Source organism: Carettochelys insculpta, chromosome 1 (genome assembly GCF_033958435.1).
Source record: "Carettochelys insculpta isolate YL-2023 chromosome 1, ASM3395843v1, whole genome shotgun sequence".
NCBI lineage: Eukaryota > Metazoa > Chordata > Testudines > Carettochelyidae > Carettochelys > Carettochelys insculpta.
This window is the reverse complement of record NC_134137.1, coordinates 231,017,175-231,034,526: the sequence shown is the minus strand read 5'-3', so window position 1 is coordinate 231,034,526 and position 17,352 is coordinate 231,017,175. Positions and strand designations below refer to the sequence as shown.

The 17,352-nt window shown below is 50.8% G+C and overlaps 1 protein-coding gene across 1 annotated transcript; it reads left to right on the top strand.

Annotated features, from left to right (window-relative positions):
* Positions 1-2,349: 2,349 nt before the first annotated feature.
* NOP2 (NOP2 nucleolar protein) lies at positions 2,350-15,768 on the top strand. The gene is made up of 17 exons (XM_075001315.1): positions 2,350-2,391; positions 3,187-3,305; positions 3,472-3,517; positions 3,696-3,799; positions 5,802-6,046; positions 6,363-6,406; positions 7,009-7,172; positions 7,764-7,963; positions 9,907-9,996; positions 10,076-10,163; positions 10,264-10,404; positions 10,638-10,777; positions 11,026-11,115; positions 11,468-11,590; positions 11,682-11,779; positions 11,881-12,011; positions 12,161-15,768. Exons 2-17 carry the CDS (start codon positions 3,200-3,202, stop codon positions 12,373-12,375), a joined length of 2,025 nt encoding a protein of 674 aa, XP_074857416.1. The 5' UTR covers positions 2,350-2,391; positions 3,187-3,199; the 3' UTR covers positions 12,376-15,768.
* Positions 15,769-17,352: the final 1,584 nt, after the last annotated feature.

The window sequence follows — 17,352 nt, the reverse complement described above, 5'->3', positions numbered from 1 at the left end:
GATAGGCTTGTCCCTTTTTTAATTATTCCATCTTAATGCTCCAGTAAGGAGTGACCAGAGCTGGCTTGAGGCCTTCCTGCTTTGGGGGTTGGGGCAGGTGTGTGCTTGTGCCTTTATAAATGCTGAGCAGTGTAAGAGGCCTCTCACTGCAAATAAAAACCTGTAGCCATCAGGTGCTAGCTGAATCACAGGAAGGGTCTGCTTAATTGCGGTGTAGATATTTCCTTCAGGAGACTGAGCATGGGAGATGGGGTCAGAGTTTGGACTCTACCTACCTCCATAACATGGGTCAGGTGTCTCATTGCAGTGTTGACATATCCAAGGTGACAGTAAGAGAACCTATACAGACAGCTGTACACCTACAGCCGTCCTCTAGTCTTTGCCAATGCCCTGCAAATGGATTGACCCACATGTTGCTGTCAGCATAGGCCTGGCCAGAGCTACCTGTTTGACTCTGCTTCTAGCAAGGCTCCACCTAGGGTAGGGAGTTATCAAACTCCTGTCATTTTTATAGCAGAGCATGCTCATTCCTCTGACCTGGCCCATAAATAGTAAGAGTGCATATACAGCCCTCTCCCAAACTTTGGAGCAACTGCTTGGCCAAAAGTGCTATCTCATGGCCATGTGATGTTTGGATACAAGTAAGCACAGCCATGTCATCTGTCAATGATTTTAACTCTACAGCCTGTGAAGAAAAACAAGGTATTTCTTTAAGCTACAATTTATACAAGTCTAAGTTACAGTTGAACAAACCATAAGGGTCTATGCCGTGGAGCCTCTGCCAACTTAGGTGGAGCAGCAGTGCCCTCTGAAGATGATGTAGCCTGTGCTGCTGAACTCTGGGCATAGTACCTCCTCCATCCCTTGACTTGGGTGTGGGTTTAGCCTCGCCAACGAGGTCAGCAGGGGCTGCTCTCTCAAGGCTTTCCTGACTACTGCACTGCCATATCTCTGAGGGCAGACCCAAAGTGCAGCCTTTACAGCTGGGCAGTCATGTGGATTTGCCTTAAGGGCTGTGTCTACACTAGCCCCAAACTTCGAAATGGCCACGCAAATGGCCATTTTGAAGTTTACTAATGAAGCGCTGAAATGCATATTCAGCGCTTCATTAGCAGGCAGGCGGCCACGGCGCTTCGAAATTGATGCGACTCGCCACTGCGCGGCTTGTCCCGACGGGGCTCATTTTCGAAAGGACTCCACCTACTTCGAAGTCCCCTTATTCCCATCAGCTCATGGGAATAAGGGGACTTCAAAGTAGGCGGGGTCCTTTCAAAAAGGAGCCCCGTCTGGACGAGCTGTGCGGCGGCAAGGCGCATCAATTTCAAAGCGCCGCGGCCGCCTGCATGCTAATGAAGCGCTGAATATGTATTTCAGCGCTTCATTAGTAAACTTCAAAATGGCCATTTGCGTGGCCATTTCGAAGTTTGGGGCTAGTGTAGACGTAGCCAAGGTGACCATCCCATTTTTACTGGGTCAGACTCTTATTTAAGGTGTGTCTCAAACTTTTTTAAAAGAAAATTGGCAAATTGTCCCATATTTTGTAGGGCTCCTGTTCCCTGGTGTCTCAGGACAGCAGCTCCTACTGCAGGGGAGCTCCTCCATGAGGCAGTTGCTCTGTTCTGCAGCGCCCCATGGCAGCAGCCCCTGCTGCAGGTGAGTACACAGGGCAGCTGCCTCCTTCCCTGGTACCCCATGCCTAGAGGAGGCAAGTCCTGCTGCCAGGGAACCCCTGCATGGTGCAGCTGCCTCATTCCCTGGCGTCCCCCACCTTGGGGAGGCAGCTCCTACTGTGGGGAAGCTCTACTGTGGGGAAGCTCCTCTGTGGGATGGCCTCCCCAAACCCCCTTGCCAGCAAGCAGTGGAGCCCCTATTCTCAGCACGCACCTGCCAGGAGGGTCCGGAGTCCCTGCCCTCCACTCCCCCTGATCAGAGGGTTGCAGAGGCCCCATCCCCGCTCTTTTACTATGGGGCAGCAGCCCCCATGGTCAAGGAGCCCTGCCAGGGAAGACAGCCAGGGCCCCATCCCCAGAGGCTGGTGTCCCCTATTTGCCATGGGGCAATGGGGTCATCCTCGTTCGGCTACACATGGAATTACTCCAGAATCGCTCTCGCACCCTGCATTCGCACGCGCCTCCCTTAATCCGAAACAAATCAGACCGGGTCCCGGAGACTCCACCCGCGCCGCCCCGTTCTCGGCGCGAGGAGTAGACGCGTGCGCGTTGAGCGAGCCAGCTGGAGCAATCATTGGCTGAGGGGGGAAGAGTGGCCAATGGCGGAGAGCGAGGCGGCTGGCCAATCGCAGGGCGGGGGAGGAGCCGAGCTCAGCTGAGCCTGCGCAGAGCAGAGCGGGGTTACCCCGGGAAGAAGCGGTGGGCGCACGTGGGTCGGAAGGTAGGTTGGAGGGGTGGGGGCTGTTTCTCGCCCGCACCAGGAGCTCTGCCCACGTGCTTTAGCCGCGCGGTAAGGGGCGAAGGGGTGAAGCGGCAGCGGCTTGCGGGAGGGGGAAGAGCGCTAGAGCGGGTGGCGGGCCCCTTTGCTCCTGGGGCGGGAAGGGCTCTGAGCCTGTCTGGGGCTGAGGGCTTGGGGAAGACCCTGACCTCAGTGGCTCCCTAGAAGAGAGAGTCGAGATCTCCGAAACGAGGTACAGGGGCTGGAGCTGGGAGTGTGTTACATCGCTGGCTTAAATCTGCCAGGCTGTCGGGCCCCCTTCAGCAGGCCGGGGTTCACCACGCTTAAAAGCTGCTTGCTTATAAAACTTGACATCAAAGTAGGAGAGCGTCCTAGCCCACGAGCGCTGGCAAATTGCTGCCTTTCGCTTCGTACCCTAGAATTATAAAATCGTAGGAAAATAATTTGCATGTCCTTAGTGTATGCAGAGTAGTGTAAACAAGTAGCTGCATTTTTAGTTTGCACGGACTTCATTACTGCATTTTATGTAGCCTGCTGTAAAACTAGTCTAGTATCTAGATGAGTTGAATGGTTCCCCACAACCTCTGAAAAATGCTGTACCCCCCCCCCCGGGGGTGTGCCAACCCCTAGTTGAGAATCATTGTATTAGACAAAGGCAGGCAGGCAGAAGAACTGTGGCCCTAAAGGAATCGCCCCTGAGTTTTCCATGTGATCAAATGCGTGTGTAAGGTCTATTATGTTTTCTTTCATCTCAGTCTTCTTTGGCTTACCCCACAGGGTGAACAGTACTATGGGGCGCAAACTTGATGTATTGAGGAAGGAGAAACGTGGCCCAGGGCGCAAAGCCCACAAACAGAAGGGGGCAGAGGTAGAATTAGCCAAATTTCTTCCCCCAGGTAAGTGTCTTTTTTTCCCTCTATCATTTTCTGTACTTCCTTCACCACACACACACTTCTCCTGCTCCTGCATAAATCACACCTACATAGGCTTCTAAAAAGGGCATTATCCCATTGTTTGTACTTTGTTTACAGTTCCTTAATTTTCTGTCCTTTTTGTTTTTAGCTACTGATAACATCAGAAAAAAATTATCCAGCCATGGTCGAAAAAGGTGAGTGTACAAGTACACCAATTAAATTCTCCTCTAGAGAGGGTAAATTCTAGGTTACTAGCTGCAATCTGGCTGAACCAAGTCAGAGTGATGTGATGGGCTAGAGGGAGTTACTAGGGCTCTCTGAGGTAAGATTTGTCAATTCACTTATTTTGTTTGCTATTCCATGTGTTTTCAGGGCTGCAAAGAGACGAATGAGATCAGAAAAAGTCCAAGCTAGAAAGAATCCGCTTCAAGTAAAGAAGCTAACAGATGAGGAGGGGCTGGATGGCACCAGCACAGGTGTGTGTTTAACGAGTTGATTTTGGTTATTTTAAAGCATTTCCCCAGTGAAAAGTTCTGGATGTTCTAAGTGCTTTGCTCTAATTCTGCAGTGTGTTGATGCTATTTTCTTTGCTTTCATCCCCAGCTGTGAGCAGAGTAACACTCTGGTATAGCTTCAATCCTTTCAAGGAGTGAGCATCTCTTTCTGCTGCTGTCCTGTGACCTCCAGAGTATTGTGGGCATCGTTAGTAGCTAGACCTTTAAACATGTGCTTTGCATAGCACTAAGACTTGGCTCAAATTATGTTTTGTAAAACCTGGATTTTTAAAACCATCTCTTCAGTAACACTGGGAGCACGTCAGATTTGTTTTCTGTGCTGGTTCCCCATAAAAGCTTCAAATGCAAAGCTGTTAGCCCTTTACTGTGGGGTGCACAATAACCTGGGCCTACTGAGGTTCTGGCTGTGCTTCTCCCCACACCTCTTGATCCTGGCACACCCCATCCGTGGTCCCACTAAGTTGCGGGACCTGCTTGTCAGCTTCCTCCTGGCGGTGGCTAAAGTAGCCATCTATAATACCAGGGAGAGGAGGCTGGCTGAGGGGGAGACCTGCGACTGTGGGGCCTATTTCCGCTTTGCCCTCCGCTCACAAATTCGGGCAGAGTTCCTCTGGGCGGCGTCCACTGACTCCCTTGAAGCCTTTGGGGAGCAGTGGGCGCTGTCTGGGGTTCTCTGCTCGGTGTCTCCCTCTGGCTCCCTTGTTTTGAACCTTTGACCCGCCCCCCCAACTCCTGTCCTGTTCTCTTTTTAGTTGTCCTCCGAATTTATTTGGAGCTATGTTTTAGTTATGGGCGGGCTGTGTCTGCCCCCTCCATGGTTTCCCAATAGGACCGTGGGGTGCACAATAACCTGGGCCTAATGCAAAAGTACAGATCACTTCTCAGACTTTAAGAACCACTGAATGATAAGAATGCTGAGTTTGTATTTATGGGCAGGCTTATGTCTGTGCTACAGCTGCAGTTGAGCCTCCCAGCCCAGGTAGACAGACTAGTGTGAGCTCTGAGAGCTCTTGCTTTCTGAAAATAGCAGTGTAAACACTGCAGCACAGGCAGTGGCTCAGGCTAGCTCCCCAAGTTGGAGATTGCCTGCCTGCCTGCCTGCCTGCCTGGGTCCCCGTGTGGGTAGCTAGGCTGGGCCTCTACTGTGTGGCACTGGGGTGTACACTGATGGTTTTTACTTCAGCCTGGGCTGGCAGGTGCCCTTCCAGCTTTGGCGTGGACCAGTGTTCCCTCTAACTTTTTCAGTCTATGGGCAGAATAAATCTTGTGCGTCGAGGCATGTGCAGATGTGCACCACCCAGAGACACGTGCTGCCGGCTGTGGGCGCTTTGCCAACGCACTGGGCAGCACCTGCATCTCTCCTGGGCAGCTGCCGAAGTGCTCCCCTTTCAGGGAACGCTGGTATAGACTTCGCTAACGGTCCTAACCAAGATCACAGGTTCATTGCACCAAATGCTTTGCGACATAGTGAAAGGCGTTCCTGAATTCTGAGGCTCAGAGAAAGGAGGTGTCCATGAGTGCTGGCACCACGCCTGGTGGAAATGAGACAGGTTCCCAGACACACAAGTCTATGGAGATGTCAGGCACTGGACCCCGATCTGTATAGTCACAGCCCATTGCTGCCTTCCACAAGACCTGCTTCTCTTTGACTGCTGTAAGGCTCACGGTTTCCATTAAAAATGTAGAACGCTGTTCTGTGACCTTCCTTCACTACTAACAGCTCCTAGCACACCATGCGCTTAAGACTAAAAGGGCTGCTTCTCCTCCCTGCCCTGGTAAACGGAAGGGCAAAAGGAGCAACTACATGCAACCAGTGTTAGCTTCGGGAAACTGAAGGACAGAATTAACTGGCCCTCCTAGCTGGAAGTTAGAATGCATTCCCAAGCCCTCCCATTTTGCACAGTATAGGATGAGATGGTTCTGAAGGTGGTTGTGAATCATTAACCTTGTATTCTGCCTGCAGCCGCAGAGCCGCCATCCCCACAGAAGGGAAGAAAATGCAGGGGGGCCGAGGAAGTGAGCAGCTCCCACATGCTGATCCCAGCCAAGAGAACGCAGCCTGCTGGGAATCGTGAAGAGGAGCTTCTGGAGTCCATTGACAGTGAGGGAGATGGAGAGGCGGATGACTGGGAGAGCATGGGAGATGACGACGGGAGCAGTGAGGAAATGGTGGATGATTACGGAGCCTTGTCCTCTGAGGAAGAGGAGGTAGGAGAGGACAACTTTCACGTCACTGCAAACACTTGAGGCTTCCCCATCTGGAGGTTTTGTGGGGCTCAGGCACCAGGACCCAATCTTTGCAGATGGAGGAGGCCTGGAGGGTGTGGGGGCAGTTGAGGCTTTATTCCCATGGGCGAGAGACCTTGAGTGGAGGTGGGTCGAGGCATAGGATACCTTCTCCTGCCTGTGCCTGCTGCTCTGTTTGGGCTCTCATGTGGTGTGAGTGGATTTTACTGGGACAGGAACAGAGGTGGCAGGAAGCTGCCATCCTGAAGTCTCACTAACTCTCCTGTGATTCTTTTAGCTGTTGCCCATTGAACAAGCTGCCCGGAAGCAGAAGTCTGGCAGGTGAGGCTTTCAGGAACCTGGAGGTCAGCAGGGTCTTCCCTGGTCCGAGGTGAGACTGTGTGTCTTCCATGTCCCCACGTTTCCATTTGGCCTACATTCCAAAGCCAGTGGGGACCCTGGTGATCAGCTGGCCTGACTTCCTGTGTTATCACAGGCCAGAGATCCGACAGCATCTTCCTTACCCAAACAACCACTCTTGATTTAAATGTTGCCTGGGAAGAGAGTCCAACGTCGCCCTTGATACATTGTTCCAACGGCTAATTATTTCCACCCTAGGTTTGTCTAGTTTCAGCATCCAGCCGTTGGGTTGTGTTGTGCCTGTCTCTGCTAAGTTCAAGAGCCCATTGTTAAATATTTGATCCACTTGTAGGTATTTATAAACTGTGTCATCAACTCACCTGTCAACTGTCTCTGAGTCTACATATTTAGCTTAACAATCACTAGACAGCAGTTTCTCTAATCCTTTCCTCGTTCTCGTGGCTCTTTGAATCCATTCCAATTTATCACCATCCTTCTAGAATCGTGGGCACCAGAAGTGCCCACAGGATTCTGATGGGAGGTTCCCATGCTTACATGCAAACCCTTCCCTCTCTTGGGCGCAGGGACGGTCTCAGCGAGGATGACAGTGAAGCAGAGGAGGAGGAGGAGCGGGCAGCAGAAGGAAGGAAGAGCCCGAGCGAGGAACAGGAGGACACAGGCCTGCAGCTCAATTTGGAGGCAGATGAGCAATTTGTGTTGCCCAGTGGTGAAGAGATGGAAAGAGAGAATATCCTTCCCTCTGGTGTGTGTGGCGCGCACACGCTATCTCCGTGGCACAGCTGGGCACGCGCCGGCTTGCAGAGAACCATGCTGGGTTACGCATATGTTGCACAGCGGAGGTGTTTCGGTTCTGGTAGGCCGCACTAGTGAATCACAAGAGCCGTAGCACCAGCGTGTGTGTCACCTTTTCGAGCACAGTTGTGCCTAATGGAATCATTTGTGACACCACATATGTAGCCTAAAAGCTGTGCAGTAAGAGCAGGGGTGGGCAAATGTCTGGCATGCAGGCTGGTCTAGTACACCAGGGTTAGTCCCTGACCAGCCACCACTGCTATATTTATCTGCTCCTCCACAGGTATCAAGTGATCACACCTCTCGTTGGCCACAAACAGCATTCCTGACCAACGAGGGCTGTGATCACCCAGCACCTGTGGCAAAGGTAAATATAGATAGTAGCCATGAGCCTCGGCCTTTTTCTTGTCCACCCCATACTGATGGTACCAGTGCATGGAATGGCATGGTGTGCCCACAATATTCACATTTGAGCAATGCCCAGGATCGTGCCTTTTTTTTCTTGATTCCTTAACTGCCTTGTTACCTGCTGAGCCCCCTGACCTGCACCTCATTTATCAGCGCATCAAGGACAATGTGGAGGTGCTGCAGGATTTCAGCGCAAAGCGGGAGGCGGGGCGTGCCCGGCAGGAGTACCTTGCTCTGCTGCGCCGTGACCTGGCTGCCTACTATTCCTACAGTGACTTCTTGCTGAAGAAACTCATGGAACTCTTCCCTCTCCCTGAGGTATGAACTGCACTAAGGCTCATGTATGCCTGTGGAGTCACTTGGCCTCTATCCACAGTGACTGGTGTTCACTCATCTGCCCACCCTCCTCCCAGGTTGTGGGATTTCTTGCTGCTTTTCCCTGTTCTTCATCTCGTTCTGCTTCCTCCCTTTCTTCCCCTGGAGAAAATAGCTACCTTACGCACATGTAAGAAAGGGCGAAGAGGTGATCTGGGTGATTGTAGACCTTGTACTCTGATCTTGGTACCATGCAGGGCTTTAGAGCAAGTTGTGAAGAAGACAGGAATTACATTGGTGGGGGGTCAATAAACGGTCAATTGGATTTAATGCAATGTGGGTTTTAGCAAAGGCAGATCATGGCAAACTAACCTGATTTTTTTTCTTCTTCCGAGAAGATAACTGTTTTCTTCAAGATGGGGGAAGTACAATAGATTATACCTGAGCTTCAGTAAAGCATTTAACATGGTACCGCATGCAACGTTAGTTAAATTAGGGACGATGCCAAGGTTTGTACAGGTGTATAAGGAACCGGCTGAAGCAGAGACGGCAACAAGTTGGACTGAGAGAGGGGTTACAGGTGCAATTTCTCAAAGATTGGACTTGGGGCTTGTGGTAGATATTTTTACTAATGACTTTGGTGCAAAGAGTGCTAATGAAATCAGTATAGAGGCGTTTCAGAATGTTTTACAGAAACAAGATGACCTTTAAAAACTGGAGGAATAGAAATGGGGTGGAATTTAATGGTATGGAATGCAAGTTTACGCACATACAGTCTGACAAGAATTTCTGCTATAAGCTAGGAACTCATCACATGGAAGCAGTGGCAGGAGCAGAGAGACTTAGGTGCATAGCTAGATCACTGGTGACTGAACCACCAACATGACGTGGCTATGAAAAAGGCCAGCGCAATCCTCAGATGTCAGGCAAGGCATTTCCAGTAAAGATAGATGTTGTAATGCTGGTATACAAGGAACTAGTGAGATTTTCTTTGGCGTGTGGGCAGATCTGGTCACCCATATTCTGAAAAGATGAATTCAAACAGGAGACGGAGGGCCTAGCTTAGGAAAGGAGAGTTGAAGAGTTTGGCTTGTTAGCAAAACAAAGGCTGAGAGAGAATATGATTGTGGTACATAGATGTTGAGGGGGGTAGACCTCAAGAGGGGGTGAAGAGCTGCTTAAGCAAAAGGACAGTGTTGGCCCAAGAAAAAATGGATATAAACTAGCCATGAACAAATTCAGGCTGAAAATTAGCAGGAGGTTTGCTGGAACAGATTCTAGAAGCTGAGAGGGGAAACAAGGGAAGTAAATTTATTACTGGAATTATATGGCGGGGTACCAATGGATACCTTCTGGTTCGTGTCAGATGTTTCTAAAATGTATGCTTCTGGATTCAGCTGATCTTATGTAGGGATCCAGGAGGGATGCCCTCCTTGGCAATGTCTTCTAGACTGTTTTTGCCTTCCTCTGAGCAGCAGAGATTGCCACAGCTGCAGAAGGGGCGGTGGATGAGAAGGGCCAGGGGATCAGAGGTGGCTTTGATTATTCTCTCTCTGGTGCTTGGCTAACTGGCTCTTGCTACGTGCATTCAGTCTAACTGATCATCTTATGTAAGTTTGTGAAGGAATTTCCCCCAGATTGGGAGTGATTTGAGGGTGAGACGAGGTTGCCTTCCTCAGCAGCACGTAGGTATGGGTCATTTGCTGGGTACATCTCCCTTAATTGCTTCACTGCCACTGCTCAGACCTCTGGCGTTGGTGCATCTTGGTCCCTCCTGTTCTGTCTGTGGCCCATGGTAACCTGGTCTCCTGACAGGTGTAATATTTTGGTTGTCGGGCGTAGCATGCAAGTCCTGGGAGGTGTTTGGCGGTCTGTGAAGCACAGGACGACAGACTGAGTGATCTGGTGGTACCTTCTGGCCCTGAGCTCTGACTCTGTCCACACAGCTCATCAACTTCTTGGAATCCAATGAGGTTCCTCGCCCTGTGACGCTTCGTACAAACACGCTGAAAACGCGGCGGCGAGACCTGGCACAGGTGAGCGATGCATCATGGTCCTTCAACCTCTGTCCCAGTTATGGAGCAATGTTTTCACCCTTGTGTCTTCATCCTTCAGGCCCTGATTAACCGTGGCGTGAATCTTGACCCCCTGGGGAAATGGTCGAAAACTGGGCTTGTCGTCTATGACTCCTCTGTGCCCGTCGGTGAGACCCTAGCTTCACAGGGCTGAGCTGACTGACTCATTTTCTTGGCTGCATCTCATGGCTCTGTTCCTTGCCCCCCCCCACCCCCCAAACTCCCCAGGTGCCACCCCGGAGTACCTGGCCGGACACTACATGCTACAAGGAGCATCCAGCCTCCTCCCTGTCATGGCTCTGGCCCCCCAAGAAAATGAACGCATCCTGGACATGTGCTGTGCCCCAGGGGGCAAGACCAGCTACATAGGTACCTTGGTGGAATAAGGGAGGCTGTGGAGTGTGGGAGGAGAGCCTGTGAAAAAGAAGTCAAGGAGTTGCCTGGGGGCAGGAAAATAGGGGGAGATGGGGGATGGGTTGCCCAGTAAAAGGAGGGGCAGCAAGGGGTCCCCTGAGGAAGCGGGGAGGTTATTTTTCTTGCTAATGGGAAGCAGGGGCTGCGCAATATCTGGCTCTAGATGTGACCTCTTCTTCCCCTGGCAGCTCAGCTGATGAAGAACACAGGTGTGATCCTGGCCAACGACAGCAGCGCCGAGCGGCTGCGCAGCGTGGTGGGGAATCTGCACCGCCTGGGAGTCACCAACGCCGTCTTGAGCCACTGCGATGGACGCCAGTTCCCCAAGGTACACGCGCGGCCGCTGGGAAGTTTCGCTGCTTGCCCTGCGTGCATCAGGAGGCTTTATGGAACCCGGCTGGGGCTTGACTGGGCGCGGCGGGTGGGTGACTCCTGAGAAAGGAGCGCCCGTGGGGTTGGGGAGAAGGCAATGAATGGGTCATCCCTCTGACAGGCACCCCTCCCCCACTTTCCTGGTGTCATGTTGTCTTGCTCTCAAGTTTCACGGACAGGACATCTTTCTCCACCCACCTCCAGGTGCTGGGAGGCTTTGACCGTGTCCTGCTTGATGCTCCCTGCAGTGGCACTGGGGTCATCTCCAAGGACCCTGCTGTCAAAACCAACAAGGTGAGTACCCTGGGCAGGGTTGCTCAGTAGAAGATGGGAAAGGAGCTTGGGTGATGCGGAGGATAAAGAGTGAGATACGAACTTGGCTACAGGATATGGAGAGGGACTTTGACTCTTGGCCTTGCACTAAGATGCCTGGGCCATAGAAACCTGAAGAAACTGGCCGGCCTGCCTTGCATATGAGACCAGGTTTAGGGGGTAGAAGCCCACCTCCGTCCTGCTACCCTGCCACCCTGCCACCGGTGGCACCTCCTCCCCATATTTGCAGCAGGCCAGGGTGATTCCAGGTGCTTGGCTAGGGGAGGGAGAGGGCTGGGACAGTGCTCTAACCCCCTCTGTCTGTCTGTCTCAGGATGAGCGAGATGTGCTGCGTTGCGCTCATCTGCAGAAGGAGCTGATGCTCAGTGCTATTGACTCAGTCAATGCTGCCTCGGAAACTGGGGGCTACATAGTGTACTGTACCTGCTCCATTCTGGTGAGTTACCTCTGGGTGCCGGGCCGTGTGCCGAGTGACTTCTCAGGCTGGGAGGCTCCACAGTCAGTCTCTAATGCTTGGTTTCCGGCAGGTGGAAGAGAATGAGTGGGTTGTAGATTATGCCCTGAAGAAACGCAATGTTCGCTTGGTGCCCACGGGGCTGGACTTTGGCAAGGAAGGGTTCACCAGGTGTGTGTGTGAGCACCTCTGGGAGGAGGGAGGCTTGTTCTGAATATAGCCTCAGGCTTCTTTAGGGCAAACTAGTATTTCCTTTCTTCTCTCACCCCAAGGTTCCAAGACCGACGCTTCCACCCATCCCTCAAATCCACCCGGCGTTTCTACCCTCACACCCACAACATGGATGGATTCTTCATTGCCAAACTCAAGAAGTTCTCCAATGCCATCCCCAAAGTGCAGAAAGGTAACCGAATTACAGAGCCGCCCCAATCTACTGTGCTCAGGTGCTGCGCTGGCTGGCTGGGAGCAGTGGAGCCCTCACCATCTAAGCAGCACTGCTTGTTTTACCAGAGCGTCTGCTGCTCCTTGCAGTCTGACTCTTGTTTCTTCTAGATGAGGAGTCTGTGGAAACAGCAAGTCTGGCGTGTGCTCCAGAAGTAGCAGCAGAGCCACAGGCTAAAAGAAAGAAGCTTGAGAAGTCGAAGGGGCAGAAGAAGCAGCAGCCCTCTTCAAAGGGCAGTTCTGTGCAAAGAGACAAAAAGAGGCCCTTTCCCCGAAGTCTGGGAGCTCGGCCACCTGCCAGGAAGCAGCACCGGCGTGGACACTAAGATACACTACCTCTCTGGACTTTGGTGTCTCCTTGCATGAGAGCTGCAGGAACAGGGTGCTCTCCTTGAAGGCTAAAGGTGAGGGACTCTCCGGCTTCCATCCCTGGAGTGTTCTTTTTCCTCCTCCTTTTGTTGAGATAACTGCTTTAGCATAGTGCATCTGCGACAGCTATTGGCCCTGCCGAGGGAGTATTTTCTTTGGACCGTCTTCCCTCTATTCTGGCAGCCCAGTGTATTTCCCCCAGCTCTTCTGGGGGCTGTGGGGATGGATTGTTAGCTCCTGATTCATTAAAGATTTTATACAGTGATCAAATTCTTCCCGCCCTACCTGCATGTCTAAAGCAGGGATTTATTGCAGCTCAGTGCCCTGGAGCTGGATCCTCTAGTAACTGTTCTGTGGCAGAAACCACTTGTTCTTGTTTTGCAGAAGAGGCTGCTGTGGCCTCTCCCTCCCTGTTTGGTTTCTGTTGTCCTGTCCCCACGCCAGTTTCCCTCTGTGCCTCTTTGCTTTGTGTCCTGCCCTTATACTGACCTATTTCCCAATCTCCAGCCTCTTTACCCTTCCTAAATCCCTCTCCTCATCCCCCTTCTTTCTCTCGTGGGCCAGCAGTAGGGCTGCCCTGCAGTTGGGTGTGGTACAGCTTGGTTGGTTTGCCTCCTCACCCACTTTTCAGCTTACTATGACTCAGTAAGCAGGGCCAGCAAAGGATGGAAGGGAGCTGCTTCTGCAGGATGGCTGCAACCCCAGGCAGCTGCCCTTGGTCAAGTGCCTGTCAGCCCAGCTCCCTGTGCTCTGGGACCCCTTTCTGCCAGTAGACCTGCAAAAATGGGCTGATGACCGAGGAGGGGAAAGTAGCCAGTGTTTCTCCAGTCACAGCAGCAAACAGGCCTTGTTGTGGCAGCAGCTTTACTAATAAACTTTCTTTCTCTGCACTGAGCAGCATAGATAAGGCTGGCCAGCCCCCTCTCTTGTGTACCTGCATGGGCTTGGTGTAGAGAAGCCGGAAGGTTAATTCCTAGTTCTGCTTCTGCCTCGTTGTGCAGTTTTCAGTGAGTGCTGGCACCAAGTCTCTATCTCTCACTAAGGCTAGTGGGAGGGACTGACCTGGTGACCTAAAGTTCATCAGTGTTTGGAATGTCCCACTCCCCTTCCCCACCTACTGAGCCTTCAACAAGTCAGTTTTCAATGTGGGAGCATCCTGTGGGGTTCTAGTGCTTTAAGCAGGGGGTTCCAGGACCTTCCTTTGGGACCTGACCCGACCCACTCTCCAGCATACAACACCCTGCAGCAGTGACAATTTGGTCCTGAGTTCCTGCCGGAACTTCCCCTCGGCCAGCTCTCCTGCACTAGGTCCTAGCTGCAGTCAGGGCTGCATGGTGTGATGGCAGGGTCCTGTTCAGGAAAACAAGTTTTTGGCTTGGTGCCCACCTTTTGGTTCCAGAATCTTTCTCTAGCACACACAGATGCCCCCTGGGATTCAGTGCCACTTCATTGAAGAATTCATCTAACATGTCTAAGTTCTGGTCTGCACTACAAACTCAGGCCAGTAATCTGTAGTTCTCAAGGGAGTTGAAATCCTACTCACCTGAATGATGCAGTTACACCTGCCTGACTCTTGGTGAAGTGGAATACCTACTCTGAAAGGAGAAGCTCTTCCAGTTGCAAGGACAGCATCTTTACTAAGTGCTGTGCTGGTGGCCCTGCACTGCTAAGTGTAAGCAGGCCCTCAACAGTAAAATCTGAGAATCTTCAGCACTTGGAGACTCCTCTTTATCCTTCAGGCGGGCACCCCCCGCCCAAAGATCTGAGACCTCCCTGCTGTAAGTGATTCTAAGCCTTTGCTATCTCATGTCCTTTTCATGTGTGAAGCTCCTACATGGTCTTCCGTTCACTGATGGAGCCTCAGCCTCACCAGGCAAAATTTGGAGAAGGGGAACGGTCTTGCCCAAGATCACTGTTCATTTTAGGATTCAACTCTTCTAAGGCCCAGTCATCTCTGAATTAATCCAGTAGAATCTTCTTCCCTTCAAGAACTGGGAATAAAATGCAGAAGTCCTGACTCCACGACAAAACTGAGTTTGTCTGCCCAGCTGATTATCTCCCCTTCAGTGATCCCTGAAAACTGTGCCCTGCTCAGAAGAAATTTAAACACCGTCCAGCTGACTAGCAGAGTGTCCACATCTAGGTATTTAAGCTTTCGTGGGCAAAGACCCGCTTCATCAGATGCATGAGTTCATGATGCATCATGACTCATGCATCTGATGAAGTGGGTCTTTGCCCATGAAAGCTCATGCTCCAAAAGATCTGTTAGTCTATAAGGTGTCACCAGTCGTCGTCTTGTTCTTGACGCTACAGACTAACACGCCTACCTCTCTGATGTTTATCTAGGTTTTTGTTTCTACTGTTGTTTTAGATTTGCACATTTCTGTGTAGATAAAATTTATTCTGCAGACAAGATCAAAGGGAACACTGCTCCCCGCCCATACTCAGGAATCTCTGCATGCATTTGCCAGCAACTTCTGTGCTGCTGTCACTGCCACATGAGTGAGTGAATCCCTGTGTTGTGACTCTGGTTCCTCTTGGAACAATGGGCAGCTGAATGAGGTGAAACTGAGCAAAGGGAAACCAACTGAGCTAGCCATAGCCACGTAGTCCAGTAGCAGCTGACTTCCACATCTCTTGTAGGGATGCCGTATCTGACCTTTCAAAAAAGTGGACACCCTTGGGAGGGAGAGCATTAGTATCTACCTACTCACACTGCAGTAATGTTATAGCAGATGTTGTACATTAACGCAATGTGATTTGGTAGACACCGATACATTCTGTTCGGTGTCCTTTTTTGGTATAGAAATCCTAAATCTCTTGTATAAACTGCTCTAAGGCTAAGGTTGGTTTACTGAAGCAATTTCTTGACACCTTAATTGTTTCTTGGAACAATTAGTGATACAGCATTCAAGGGATGAGGCAGTTAAAATTGACATACAGGGCTCTGTGCAAGGAGAAGCTGTATTTGAACAAAAGAGTGACTGCATAATTAGTGAGATTTAACAGCCACAAAAGTCTTTAAGAGCCATGGTGACATGGTACTATAGAAAAAAGTGGGAAGGGTTAATAAAATGAAGCTAATCAAAAGGCTTACTATTAAAAGTACAAATGAAAGCCTTGGGTTCCTCAGGGAGCCCCCCCCTAAGTAGCAAGCTAACCCCTAAATAAGGCAGGATGGCTAAAGGGTCATGTATTTTTTGAGCTACCCAGGTCTATTTCAAGAAACAGAACTCGAAGCCCTGGAAACCAGCAGAAAGGCATTGGAAGTGGTGCAGGTAGAAGGAAAGTACAATAGCCAACTCCTCCCCAAAGGAGAATTGTTTTTCAGTATACAGTGAGGGAGCCTGGTAGGGGGTGGGGGGGAGGGAGGAACTGATGGACTAGCAAAAAGTACAGATTATGTATTCTCCAGCTGTGGCCCGTCTTGGGGTGCCCTCCTGTGGCAGACAGCACTGGGTTTCCCTCCTTTAGCATTCCCAGCAATAGTCCAAATGTTTTTAGAACAAGAAGAAGTCTGGTGCCACCTTATAGACTAACATTTTGGAGCATAAGTTTTCCTGGGCAAAGACTAGCTTCATCAGAGGCATGAGTGGTGGTGGGGGTGGTTTCAGAGGGGTATTTAAAGAGGCCCTCTGGCCCTCCCTCTTACTGGGACCCCACTCTTTAAATACCCCTCTGAAATCACCCCCCCACTCATGCATCTGATGAAGCGGGTCTTTGCCCACAAAAGCTTCTGCTCCAAAATAGCTGTTAGTTTATAAGGTGCCACTGGACGACTTCTTAGTCTGTAGCTTCGAGAACAACACGACTACTTCTGACACTTGTCACCAAACGTTTTTGTGTACAAATCGACCTGAGCGGGTTACTTCAGAAGCCGCTCGCTCCCATGCATGTTAAACCATGTCCCATAGCCAGAGTCCAGAGAGTAAATCACACAGCCCTCTAATGTCCCTCAGCAGCTCTCTAATGTAGCTTGTGTCCCTCACTGCTACTCCTTCCCGTTTCAGCTTCACACAGCCTGCAGGCAGGGCCCTCTGCCATGTGCTGTGGCCTTGGCTCTCTAGCGAGCCATCCTATTCACTGGCTTCCTAAGCTGTAGCCCTCTTCATCTCCTGATTACTCTGGCAGGCTCGCCCTTTTCCTGAGTCCCTGTGAAAATCTCACCTTTCCCCAAAAGGGCTTGCAGAGAACTCTGTAGCGTGCCACAAAGACTGACTAAACTGCCTGCCTTAGCTCAGCAAGGTCTCCCTAGTAGCTCACAATTGCTGCCCTGTTCTCTCAATGGTATGTGTTCTGCTTGCCCCAAACATGGCAGATCTGCATCATTTACAGGGGCCAGCTGCGCTGGGATGAAGACATTGCGGAAATGCATGTGCTTTCTTTGGCTCAGTCCTCACCACAGAGGATGTTGCAAGATACCTGCTGTTTTATGGTAATAATGCTGATGATCTTTCAGAGCATGAAGTTGCAAAATAAAATGTCAGAGCAAATGGACAAATAAACAAACTAGTCAACTGAAGCAGATGATACATTAAAAGAATATTGTTAAGGCTACAAACTTAGGAATCCTAAATTAAGAAGGGACATAATTAAAGTTGCCTGTGTGACTTTAACCCCACTTTTAGGCTGCTGCAGTGTGGTACAGTCTGTGATCACCTACTGTTCTTCCTAGAAGTACCACTGTCTTATTTAGTACACACAATGGAACTGTTCTGCAGGGTGAGGGAGACTGCTGTCTGCAGAATCCGCTCTCATTTGTTGCAGAAATTATGCGTGTGAAGAAGGAAAAGGACAGAAGGAAGATGATCTCGTGGTAGGCAGTGGAATGCTGCCCTGGACAGTTTTGTCTGGCCTCCATGCTGCTGGGCACCTCACAGTAATCTGATTTTTCACAAGTGGCTGCTAATTGTGTGCGCCTCACCTTCTGGGAC